General features: G+C 36.9%; 1 protein-coding gene across 16 annotated transcripts in view; it reads left to right on the top strand.

The window, feature by feature from the left end:
- The window catches only part of MYO9A (myosin IXA), a 311,747-nt gene that overhangs the window by 136,758 nt on the left and 161,078 nt on the right, over positions 1-13,911 (top strand). For all 16 annotated transcript variants that reach the window (XM_024232451.3, XM_024232449.3, XM_054532836.2 and 13 more), the window contains one exon: positions 1,520-1,654. In XM_024232451.3, the coding sequence (XP_024088219.3) occupies positions 1,520-1,654 (135 nt within the window). The remainder of the gene's footprint in view (positions 1-1,519; positions 1,655-13,911) is intronic.

Below are 13,911 nucleotides of genomic sequence, written 5' to 3'. Positions count from 1 at the left end.
GTATTTAATCATTTCACGTCTAGTTGTATTTTCTGGGCAGCCTTCATGGACTAGTCCACCTTGTCAGACTGATTAAAAATGTCATCTTTTAAATTTAATCCTATTGCCTTAAATGTGAAATTGCTCTTACGTTAATTTTTCATGCTTCAGGTAAACTCACAGTCATAAAAATTAATTTAAATTGTAATCTAATTTATCAAATTGATTTATTTTTATTTTTGAAGGGCATTATTTTAATTTTTTTAAGGGCCTAGACTTAGCAGAATTAAACAAAATACTCTTAGTGCAGGCTTTTAAAAAAGAGCTTACTATTTTTCATTCATTATATCAGTTTGCCCGTTGTTATCTCTTAGCACCAGTGGAGAAAAATTATTTTCATTTAACCAAAATTGTCATACAACTGTATTTCTGGAATGGGTTGCGGTGGTGAGAAAAGTGTTTATATGCAGGTATTAGAGCCAAATCCACAGTAAGAAGTTAGATTATTCCTAGAAGTGAAATAGAAGAACAAGCATTTATGTTCTGTATTCTACCAAACAGCTGAAAGATCTGAATGTGGTTGACTTTAGGGAGCAGACCTTGATGATGAGGCAGGGATTGCTGCCTTTTGTTATAATCCTTTTAGCACTATTCAACATTTTAAACCTCATACTTTTTTTTTTTTTAATAAATATTTTTAACTTTACGAAACCATATGTTCTGGCCGGGCGCAGTGGCTCACGCCTGTAATCCCAGCACTTTGGGAGGCCGAGGCGGGTGGATCACCTGCACTCAGGAGTTTGATACCAGACTGGCCAACACGGTGAAACCAGTCTCTAGCAAAAATACAAAAAATTAGCCAGGAATGGTGGTGCATGCCTTGGTAAACCCAGCTGCTGGTGAGGCTGAGGCAGGAGAATCGCATGAACCCCCGTGGCAGAGGTTACAGTGAACTGAGATCACGTCACTGTACTCCAGCCTGGATGACAGATCGAGACTCTGTCTCAAAAATAAAAAAGAAACCATACGTTCTGACATCTAGTTTCACTCAGTCTTCATGAGGCTGATAAAATATACTAGTTTGGTTCTTAATGAAGAATTCTATTTATTGGGATGTAGAAGTCAAAATAGGAAAAATTGCATTGTCCTCTTGGTATAGCCAGGAGTAACCTATCTCTCTTGATCCTTCATTGAAATAACCTTTTGATTTCCTCATGCTCTGTTTTTTTCCATTCCCTTTTAGATCTTAGGGATTTCTGAGGTTTCTTAAGATAACAGGCCATTAACCTTGCTTCACACATTTCTGTAATCTATAGATTATGTGTATTAACAGTTTGGATATATTTTTTTAATTAGGATAAAAGTAAGATAAAGATAACTAAAATACTTTTAATTCATGATATATTTTGAATACTGGCCAAACACAATCCCCTGTGCACTGCTTTAGAAGAATTGAGCATTTTGTTACTTATGTTGTAGATATTATTCATTAAATAAATTTAAATGTTACTTTTAATCAAAACTTTCTCTTGTTTTACAGACATTGTCTATTGGTGTTCTTGATATTTTTGGGTTTGAAGATTATGAAAATAACAGCTTTGAACAGTTCTGTATTAATTTTGCTAATGAACGTTTACAGCACTACTTTAATCAGCATATCTTTAAATTGGAACAAGTGAGTACCTAAATATGTATACACTTGTCCCCCCATCACACATATCTTTGAGTCATATTCATAATAATTCACTTTATTTTTTCACACATTTTATTGATTTACATAGTGTTTCTATTAAATATTGAAACGTGCCTTTACAAACAAGAATAACCGAAGTAAATTGGCTTGGGAACAAATACCATTGCCTCTTTGTATATGTAAACTCAACTGATGGGGTTAGAAATGTGAGATGCAACAGAGTAGTCTGGTAGCTTCAATTGTTTATCATAATATCAGTTGTAATATTTTACTAAAAGAATGGAGAGCACATAATAAGCATTTTAAATCTTGTCTCTTTTTTTTTTTTTTTGACTAAGTCTTGCTCTGTCACCCAGGCTGGAGTGCAGTGGCCCAATCTCGGCTCACTGCAAGCTCCGCCTCGCGAGTTCATGCCAGCCTCCTGGCTCAGCCTCCCCGAGTAGCTGGGACTACAGGTGTCCACCACCACGCCCGGCTAATTTTTTTGTATTTTTAGTAGAGATGGGGTTTCACTGTGTTAGCCAGGATGGTCTCGATCTCCTGACTTCGTGATCCGCCTGCCTCAGCCTCCCAAAGTGCTGGAATTATAGCCTCCCACTGTGCCCGGCCTAAATCTTGTCTTTCAATACAAATATTGTGGTCCACATATCATTGTAAGCAGATGACAGAGGTTTTATAGTCCCCTAAATAGATTTGCTGGCTGGGCACGGTGGCTCACACTGACAATCCTGGCATTTTGGGAGGCCAAGGTGGGTGGATCTCTTGAGCCCAGGAGTTAGAGACCAGCCTGGGCAGCATGGCGAAACCCTGTCTCTACAAAAAATATAAAAATTAACCAGATGTGGTATTGCATGCCAGTTGTCCCGGCTACTCAGGAGACTCAGGTGGGAGGATCACCTGAGCCTGGGAGGTGTATGTTGCAGTGAGCTGTGTTCAAGCCACTGCATGCCAGACTGGGCAACAGAATGAGACTGTCTCAAAAAAAAAAAAAATTGCTTATATATGCTTATTTGATTGCACCTTTGTTGTTTTTGCAGGGGAGTGTGTTTTTTTAGAGATGGGTCTTGCTCTGTTACCCAAGCTGAAGTACAGTGGCATGATCTTGGTTCACTGTGTCGACCTCTGGGGCTCAAGCAGTCCCCCCACCTCAGCCACTCAAGAGCTGGGACCACAGGTGCACGTCATCACACCCAGCGAATTTTTGTTTTTATTTTTTGTAGAGACAAGGTGTCACTGTGTTGCCCAGACTGGTCTCAAACTCTTAGGCTCAAGCAGTCCTCCCACCTTGACCTCCCAAAGTGCTGGGATTACAGTCAGGAACTACCACTCCTGGCCTTGAATGAACCTTTGATTAAAAAGATGTGTGTGTTTGTTTTGTTTTGTTTTTATTGCTGGTGTTGATTGTTTTTTTCTTTTTTCTTTTTCTTTCACACAGGGGTTTGGAAACAGTGGTGTTGATTTTTAATTGCTACCATGGGCTTGGTCACTGTGTGTAATGCTAAGTACAGTCAGTCGGTCCTCCTTATCCTTGGGTTTTACATCCAAGCATTCAACCCATGGCTGATACAAAACTACTGATACAAACCTGCATATACAGAGGGCTGACTGTACTAAGCCATTTTATATAAGAGACTTGAGCATCTGTGGATTTGGTATTCGCAGGGAGTCCTGGAACCAATCCCTCGAGGATATGGAGGGCCAACTGTATGCTTGTTTGATTGCTTTGGTCTCTTAGTTCTAGGATGGGATAGAGGAGCTTAACAGAATCTCAAGTCAATACAGAGTGTAGATACAAAGAAACTAGGTATGGAGAGACCAAGATGGGTAACTAGATATTTCTTATGAGGATCTCAAGATTGATTAAGTTAGTATAAAAAGAGTGTGCTTTTGGCTGGGAGTGGTGGCTCAAGCCTGTAATCCCAACACTTTGGGAGGCCGATGTGGGCGGACGAGGTCAAGAGTTTGAGACCGGGCTGACCAACATGGTGAAACCCCGTCTCTGCTAAAAATACAAAAATTAGCCGTGTGTGGTGGCAGGAGCCTGTAATCCCAGCTACTAAGGAGGCTGAGGCAGGAGAATCACCTGAATGTGGGAGGCGGAGGTTGCAGTGAGCCGAGATTGCACCACTGTACTCCAGCCTGGGTGACAGAGTGAGACTCTGTCTCAAAAAAAAAGAGTGGGCTTTCAGTTTCCGTGAGAATTATTAGGGTAAAGGGAGGGTCAAACAAAATGTGGACTTTTTCTCCAAACTAAGGTTGAAATCAGTAATAGGTTTACATTGTACCCCAGAATTTGTGTATGAGGACATAGGCAGACACAGGTTTCATCAAACTGAACTCAAGGGAAATGGTTAAGAATAGAGAATGAACAGAAAGACTACAACAGCTAGCAGCTCTACAGAAAAGAGGGAGAAAAGATCTTTATATCATCAAGTCTCCTATCATTGGATCTTGTTGCTGTCTTAGCTTTTTAAAAAAGTGCCTCTATTTTGCTTAAAGGACATAATGGCTGGTTAACAATAGCATGACAATATTAGTCCTGACCAACTTGATGAATGCTTAAAGTTTTAAACATATAACCTTTTAGCTAGATGCTACCCTAGAGCTTTGGAAAGATAATATTATTTGTTATAATATTAGCTAACACTTATGAGTTATGTAGTGTTACTTATCAGTCAGTACTGTTTTTATTCTAGTTTTTCAGATGTTGTCTAAAGCCAGTATTCAAACCTTAACACTCTGGCTCTATAATATTTTCTTTTAATCAAAAGCTAAGCTGGGATTGCCATCCATGTCTCTTGATTCAGTCCAAGACTCTTACATAAATCATATTAAGTTAATATTCTTTATCTCTTGCAAATAAGTACATGTGTTAGAAGGGTGAGGGAATGCATTTTGTTTTCTGGGTTCTGTATTTTACAGAGCAGAACATCAGTTGCTCTGTGGATCATTAAACAGAACATTGGTTAAATTGCTTTTGAAAAAGACAAGCATTCTTTATTGTAAACTGAAATTATTCTTTTCTAGAAGTCTAGATTAGACAGCCAGAAGAAATGCCTTGGCCATAAACGTATTATATATAAAAATAAAAAACCCTAGAGTTTATGGAAAATGTGTTCAAAACTACTTGGAAGATGGGTGATTCTCATTTACTTGCTACCCTGAATGTCAACATCTTGGGCAATGTGGTGCAATTTTGTGTCAGAATCTTGTTAAGTGTCTTATTTATATGTACCTCATTGGTAACTGGTATGAAATGGGTACTCAGTGATTACTTGTTAAGTCAGTTGAGTATAAAATCAGTTAAGGTTAAAATTTTTAAAAAGAAGATACAGTATCACAGGTACATTTGTAGGAAAACTCTTCAATATGATGACTGTGGTTTGGTTCTAAATTTTGTCCAAAAGGAGCACATAGGCATATGGGATGGGAAAGAGATGTAATAATTGCCATGCAGGATGTAAATGCTATAATCAGATATAAGGTAAAGTAGTTACCCAAAGGATGAGGTTGATTGGAACTACCTGAAAGGCTGCAAAAATTTTCCAGGGTTGATTCTGGCATATAATTTCAAATAGTGAGCTGGAGCTCACTAGATTGTCAATGGGAAAAGATATTTTAGGCAAAGGTAACATTATACACATTGTACTTAAAACAGTGGACTTATATGTCATGCAGGGAAGATTAGAATTTTTCAGACAATGAGAAGCTATTTGAAGTATATTTAGCAGAGGACTTGAATTGGACTGAAGAGCAGTGAACTGGAAAGAAGGAGAAAAATGTATGAACTAGTTGAAGTACTGTCATGTGTCACTTAATGATGAGGATATGTTCTGAGAAATGCATCATTAGGTGATTTTGCTGTTGTGTGAACATCATCCTGTATTTACACAAACCTAGGTGGTATAGCCTCCTACACACCTAGGCTATATGATATAGCCTATTGCTCCTAGGCCACAAACCTGTACAGCATGCTACACTGAATATTGTAGGCAATTGTAACACAATGCTAAGTATTTGTATATCTAAATGTGTCTAAACATAGAAAAGATACAGTAAAAATACAACATAAAAGATAAAAAATGGTACAGTTACATAGGGCACCTACCATGATTAGAGCCTGCCGGACTGGAAGTTACTCTGGGTGAGATGTTGGGTGAGTGGTGATAAAGGCCTAGGACATTACTGTACACACACTAGTTAGACTTTATAAACACTGTACACTTAAGTTACACTAAATTTATTAATTTTTTTCTTTTTCTAATAATAAATTAACCTGAGCCTACTGTAATGTTTTTACTTTATAAACTTTTTTTAACTTTTTGACTTTTGTAGTAGCAATTTAAAACACACATTGTACAGCTATACAAAAATGTTTTCTCTTTATATAATTATAAGCCCATTTTCTATTAAAATTTTTTAAAACTTTAAAAACTTTCTTGTTAAAAGCAAAGACACATACATACATATTAGCGTGTATACATACATATTACCATAGCATATTGGCATAGGCCTACACAGGGTCAGGATCAAGACGTCAGTAGATAATATGAATTTTTCGTGAGATTAGGGATCCCTGTTGTATATGCAGTTGGTCCTTGACTGAAATGTGTTTGTGTGGCACATGACTGTAGAATGGATGAGTGATTCTGAACTGAATCAAGGTAGTGGTAGAGACTGTAATGTAGACTAAGAGACAGACCCAAAGAGGTTTGTGATATTTGAAAGTACAGCCATCCCTGGGTATCCACAGGGGATTGGTTTCAGGCCCCCCTGCTGAAGAATACCAAAATCCACAGATGCTCAAGTCCCTTATGTAAAATGGTATAGTATTTGCACATAACCTATGCACATTCTCCAGTATACTTTAGATCATCTCTCAGTTTCTTATACTTAATACACTGTAAATGTTATGTAAATAGTTGCTATACTGGTTGTAAGTTTATATTTTTTGTATTTTTTTCTCTAAATATTTTTGATATGTAGTCAGTTGGATCTACAAATGTGGAACCTTTTGCAGATGTGGAGGGCCAATTGTATGTTTTCTGTTACTTGTATTACTTCCCATTTTTCTTTTCCTTATTTGCTGAGAATTATTCTTCATTTGATTGATTCATCAGTAAATTGAACAACAGTTGTGTGCCAGGCAGTGTGCTAAGCATAGAAGATAGAAAATTTAGAGTGCAGGGATCTTATTTGAGGAGCTCATAGTCTAGCAAGTTTTTGTTTCGTCCATTTTACTTGTTGTTGTCAGACTAGAAACTTTTGATGAACCTTACCTTGGAGAACAACGAAAAAACTTCCACAACATATATTTGAAGGCATTGGAGTACCTTCAAATAAATTTTACAGGGCCTAGACTATAAGAAAGAAATCTAGGGAAGTGAGCCCAGCATTTGGGTGCTGCTTTGTTCCTAGAGACATTTCGTTATTTTTCTAGTGTTTCTGATTCTAAAAGGGCCAGGCTTGAGAGTATGAGGAATTGAGCAGAGTTTTCTTCTGACTCAAAAATAAGGAGGAGGCCCTTGGTAATTCCTATAGGCTTTAGGTTGAGATCCCTAAAGGGTTGCATCTCAGACAAAAGTAAATCAGAAGTAAACCTGGCATCAGAAGGACTGAAGCCCAGTTTAAAATCATCTCAGTTCCCAATTAGGTTAAAATAATATAAAATTTGTAGTATTCTTAGCCACCTGCCAAGAGCAAATACAATCTCCACTAGAAGAAGACATCATCCAACTGCTAAAATTATCTTTATAATTTTTCATATACAGGATCTAACACTCAGTCCAAAACAGAGAGAGAGAGACAGACAGAGACATAAAAACATACATGGAGGCAAACCAGCATGAATAAAAACCACGAGAAATCTGGCCGGGCATGGTGGCTCATGTCTGTAATCCCAGCACTTTGCGGGGCTGAGGCAGGTGGATCACTTGAGGTCAGGAGTTCAAGACCAGCCTGGTCAACATGGTGAAACCCCATCTTTACTAAAAATACAAAAATTAGCTGGGCTTGGTGGCACATGCCTGTAATCCCAGCTATACAAGAGGCTGAGGGAGGAGAATTGCTTGAACCCAGGAGGTGGAGGTTGCAGTGAGCTGAGTTTGTACCACTGCACTGCAGCCTGAGTGACAGAGCGAGATTGCATCTCAACAACAACAACAACAAAAAATCCCAAGAGAAATGAGATAATAGTACCACAGTGGATCCAGCCAATGATATTAGCACTAGACATGGACTGGAAACTAACCATGCTTTCAAGAAATTTTTAAAAATAAGGTGCAATATTTTTATTAAAGAACTACAAATTACTTTTAAAAATCCCAAATTGGGGAAAACCTAGAACTAAAAAGTACTGTGAAATTGAGAAGACACAGATGGTTTTTAATAGTAAGATACGGTTAGTAAAATTAGTAAATTGGAAGATAGACCAGAAGAAAATACTGAGCCTAATGAATGAAGATAAGAAAGAGACTTATACTCTAAGAGCATAGTGAAAAGGTCTAACATGTGCCGTAGGAATTTTGGAAAGATGTGTGTGAGAGACGTAGAATAAGTTAGAAGCCATATTTGAAGACATAATGGTTGAGAATGTTCCAAAACTGTCAAAACAAAAAAACCAACCCAACAAGCATACATTTGAAAAGCTCTTTAAGAATCCAAGGCATGTTAAATACAAAGATATTTATACCTAGAAAATTATACTAAACCAAAGACAATGAAAAAAGTCTAAAAAGCAGCTAGAGGAAACCAGAGACTACAGGTGCTCCTTGCCAAGCTGAAAATATTTTAAGTCAAAAATGCATTTAATACATCTAACCTACCAAGCATCATAACTTGACATAGCCTACCTTAAATGTGCAGGACATTAAATGTGCTCAGAACACTTATATTAGCCTACAGTTGGGCAAAATCACCTAACACAACACCTATTTTATAGTAAAAATGTTGAATATCTCATGTACCACATATCACCAGCCTAGGCAAAGATAAAGTCTGCAGAAATTATGACAGTTTCACCCCATTGTAAAGTTGAATCTTTGTAAGTCAGGGACATCTCTATCTTTAAAGATGCAACAATAAGACTTGGCAGTCAGCCTTTCAGTGGAAATAGTGGAAGCTAGGAGACAGTGGCATATTTTCCTTAAAACCAAAGTATATTGTTTAGGCAGTAAGTTGTTTCCGATTGCAGCTCAGGTACAGGAAGGAATGAAGAGCAATGAAAATTATAAAAAAGTCGTTGAATCTAAATGAGTATTAATGAGACAAAGTTAAACATAACTTTTATGGTTTAAATAGAACTATTTAGGCTGGGCGTGGTGGCTCACACCTGTAATCCCAGCACTTTGGGAGGCTGAGGCAGGTGGATCACCTGAGGTCACGAGTGTGAGACCAGCCTGGCCAACATGGTGAAACCCCGACTCTACTAAAAATACAAAAATTAGCCGGGCGTGGTGGCAGGCGCCTGCAATCCCAGCTACTCAGGAGGCTGAGGCAGGAGAATTGCTTGTAGCTGGGAAGGGTTCACGGAAGTTCCAGTGAGCCAAGATCATGCTATTGCACTCCATCCTGGGTGACAGAGCGAGACTCCATCTCAAAAAAAAAAAAAGGAAAAGAACTATAATGTTTAAATATGACTAAAATACATGACAGCAATAGCATATAAGTTAGGAGTAAATAGAATTTAAGATACTCTAAGATCTTTGTATTAAATGCTAAGTTACAGAGATATTATTTCTCTTAGTGATAAGTTAAGGATACATGTTTTCTAGAATTGCCAAAAATAGTAAAATAATATAAAACTTAAAAAAAATACAGAGGATAAGTAAAATAAGAACACTCAATCCAGAAGAAAGCAAGAAATAAAAGGAATGCCATGAAAGTCAAAGAACAAGTAGTAAGCTGTTTGATTTAATCTCACAAATATTAGTGATTACATTAAATACAATTGATTCATTGCTCTAACTAGAAGCTAAAGATTGTCAGACTAGATATAATACAAAACTAAATTAAACTGTTGCTTATGAGAGACATTTTAAATATAAGTATATACAAAGATTAAAAGGTTGAGTGAAGATTTAGTAAACCTTAAGAAAAAAAGCAGTTGTAGCTATATTAATATCATATTTCAAGCATTACTAGAGATAAAAAGGAATATTTAATAATGCTCCCCTTTAGCATTATTCACTTCCTTGGGAAGTAGTATACAGTCCAAAATTTATAAGCACCTGATAGCATAACCTCAAAATATATAAAGCAATAATGAATAAAACTCGAAGAAGAAAAATATATTTACCATCATAGTGGAATGTTTTAACATACCATGCTGACTTGCTGATAGAATAAGTGTTCAAAAAGTTGGTAAGGATATAGAAGATTTAAAATATCTAGAAGATGAGATTAGTGCCTTTGTGGGCATCCATCACTGACTGTCCTTCAGAGCAGAATGTCAGTTTCCTGCCCTTAGGCCTGAAACCTAATCAATTAAGGATATAGAAGATTTAAAAATCGAATATATAACTGATATGCATAGAACACTGCATCAACAGCTGCAGAATGCACTTTTTTTTCAAGTTTGCATGGAATATTTACAAAATTTGTTTATATCCTGGACCATAAAGCGAAAGTCAGATTTCCAAGGATTGAAATGACACAGATTTTAATACCATAATAAAATTATACCTGAAATCAATAACTAAAAAATAACTGAAAAATACCTATATGTTTAAAAATTAAGAAATATTCTAGGTTGGGCATGGTGGCTTACGCCTGTAATCCCAGCACTTTGGGAGGCCGAGGTGGGCGGATCACGAGGTCAGGAGATCGAGACCATCCTGGTTAACACGGTGAAACCCCATCTTCACTAAAAATACAAAAAAGTTAGCCGGGCGCGGCGGCGGGCCCCTGTAGTCCCAGCTACTCAGGAGGCTGAGGCAGGAGAATGGCGTGAACCCGCGAGGCGGAGCTTGCAGTGAGCCGAGATTGGGCCACTGCACTCCAGCCTGGGCGACAGAGCGAGACTCTGTCTCAACCAAAAAAAAAAAAATTCTAAATAGCCTAGAGGTTGAACAATTAGAAAATATATTGTACTTAATGACATGTTACATATTAAAACTATGGGAAATGCCTAAAGCTATACCTAGAAGAACATTTCATAGCTCTTAGAAGATTTTTGTTTAAAATCAGTGATCCCTGTCAACAATTGGGAAAAAGATCAGCAAACTAAACCAGAGGAAAGTAGAGAAAATGAAATAATACAGATAAAAGAGGAAATTAATAAAAGTGTGAAAACAAATATACCATGGGAGAGGATCAACCAAACCAAAAGTAATACTTTGAAAGGGCTAATAATATTGATGAACCCCTCAAGGAATTCATCTGAGAGAGAGAGAGAGAGAGAGACAAGACAGAGAGAGGGATATAAATAACCAAAATCCCAGTGATGGAGGGTATTACTCTGGATCCTATACGTATTAAAAAGATAGTCAGACACACTGAATAACTTTATGTTAATAGACTTGTCAAATGATGCGAACAAAAGAGCTTTTCAAAACTGACATAGAAGAAATAGGAAATCTGATTCTATAACTATTAATGACATTGAATATGTAATTTAAAACCTTTCCCTGAAGAACATTGCAAGCCCTGGTGGCTCCACTGGTGAATTATACCAATATGGAAAGAAGAAAGAGTATCAGTCTGACATAAGCTGTTAGGTGGAATAGAAAAAAGGACAATTCTCAGTACATTTTAGGGGGCCAGGATAACAATGATACACACATCTGTTAAGGATATTAGAAGTGGAAATTATAGGTCAGTTTCACTCATAAACACAGATACAAAAATTCTAAACAAATATTAATAAAATCCATCAATATGTACAAAAGGATAATACACTGTAACCAAAGGGAGATTTTTTTTCAACATGTGCTTTACATTTAACTGAATCAAGCAATTTAATCATCTGTTAATAAATAAAGAGGAAACACAATTATCTCGAGATATATAAAAAGCAGTTGATAAAACTGCATAGCTATTCCTTTTTTTCTTTTAAACTAGGAGTAGAAAATGATTTTCTGATAAAGGACATCTACAAAATACAGCTAATATCTTATTGAATGAAAAAGACTGAGTGCTTTTCCTCTGAGACTAAGAACAAGGCAATAATGTTTTTCGAGAGTTTTGCTTGTTTGTTTGTTTTTTGTTTTTAAGACAGAGTCTCGCTCTGCAGCCCAGGGTGGAGTGCAGTGGCGCAATCATAGCTCACTGCAGACTTGATCTCCTGGGCTCAAGAGGTCGTCTTGCCTCAGCCTCCCAAGTAGCTGGGACTACAGGTGCATACCACCATGCTCAGCTAATTTTTTTCTTTATTTTTGTAGAGTCAGGGTCTCAATATGTTGTCCTGGTTAGTCTCAAACTCATGGCCTCAAGTGATCCTCCCAGCTAGGCCTCCCAAAGCATTGGGATTACAGATGTAAGATACTGTGCCCAGCCAAGAGTTTTTATCATGAATACAAGCACGTCATACAAGGGGAAATCCAAATGGGCAGTAAACATAGGAAAATGTTTTTTCTTTGTTATTCATCAGGGAAATCAAAGCTAAAATCACAATGAGATACCAGTAGGCATTCACCGAAATGACTAAAATGAAAAAGACAGACAATACGAGTATTGGAGAGATATGTCTATAGGGACATACACTGGGGTGGGTATGTAAATTGCCACAACCACATCAGAATGCTGTTTGGCATTATCTGCTGTGGTTAAACATGTAGTTTATAATCCTGTGTTTTCACTCAAAAATAAGTATAAATGCACACCAAAAGTTTTGTGTGGAAATGGTCATAAGACGTTGTTTTTAATGACCAAATATTAGAATTAAGAGCAGTGTCTATCAGTAGTAGAGTGGGGCTTGACTTGTGCCTATAATCCCGGTGTTGTGGGAGGATTGCTTGAGATTGCTTGAGGCCAGGAGTTTGAGACCAGCCTGGGCAACAAAGAGAGATCCTGTCTCTTAAAAAAAAAGAAAAAAGTAGAATTGGGTGAACAAGTTATTGTATACAGATACAATGGAATACTCTACAGCAGTGATTCTCAAAGTTTATTCCTTCTCTCTCCTCAATAGTAGCATCAGGATCACCTGGAACCTTTTTAGAAATGAAAATTCTAAGTACTCTATACCTACTTATGCAGAAATTCTGGGGATGGAGTCCCAATACTGTTTTAACAAGCCCTTCATGTGATTCCGTTGTATGTTAAAGTTTTAGAACTAATGCTTTGTAGCAGAGTTTGGCACACTTTTTCTATAAGGGCCAGATCTTTTAAGGCTTTTTGGGCCATGTCTCAACTCAGCTGTTAACATTGAGAAAGTAGCCATAGACAATATGTAGCTGAGTGATTGTGTTGTTTCACAATGCAATTAAAATTAATGAACTTCAGGTACATCCAACAAAATGGTTGTGTCTCTGAAACATTAGTTGAATGAAAAAAGAAAAGAGAGAGACAAAATGAGTATGTGTCATGTGATTCCATTTAGATACTATTTATAAATAGGGGAATCTTATTAATTGTATTAGAAGCTGACTTTGGGTCGGAGGGTTTGGATAGTCGTTGGGAAGAGATGACGAGGAAGACTTTTGGACTTCTAGTAATGCCTATAAAAATCATTAAGCTAATACTATCTAGTGTGTATATTTTTCATGCTGCAAAAAATTGGAGGGAAATACCTTTCTTACTGCCATTGGGGAGTGACCTTTATATGACTATTTCTTACGTGTGAAATTGTTAATTAAAAGAAAAGAGTTAAATATTTACCTTTCCTAGTTAGAGTAACTGTAGTTTATGTTAGTGTTCATTCTTCTTTACTGGATAATAATGAATACAGAAAGAATGATGGAATTTCAAAATCAAAAAGAACAACAAAAAAGAATTTCAAAATCACTATTTGCAGATTGGTAGTTGACTTGTGCTGCAAGTACTGTAAGTGAATGCTAAAACAATTAGGTACATGGGATATTTTACTTGATGCCTAAATATCACTGCAGTGCAGAAACATATCTCCTTTACATTCTCAGGTGCATTTTTTCCTTAGAAAACCGTCTAAAAAGTAAAAGTATCACAAGGATGAATAGAAGAATATATCTCAGTACAGGAAAGAATAAGAAAAAATGGAGTGCTTTGTAAGATGATTTTAAGTAGTTACTCAAGACCTGAACCTCGAGTTTTTAACCTTAGAATTC

Source organism: Pongo abelii, chromosome 16 (genome assembly GCF_028885655.2).
Source record: "Pongo abelii isolate AG06213 chromosome 16, NHGRI_mPonAbe1-v2.0_pri, whole genome shotgun sequence".
Taxonomy (NCBI): Eukaryota; Metazoa; Chordata; class Mammalia; order Primates; family Hominidae; genus Pongo; species Pongo abelii.
The sequence above is the reverse complement of the archived record's forward strand: the minus strand, read 5'-3'. Positions and strand labels throughout refer to the sequence as shown.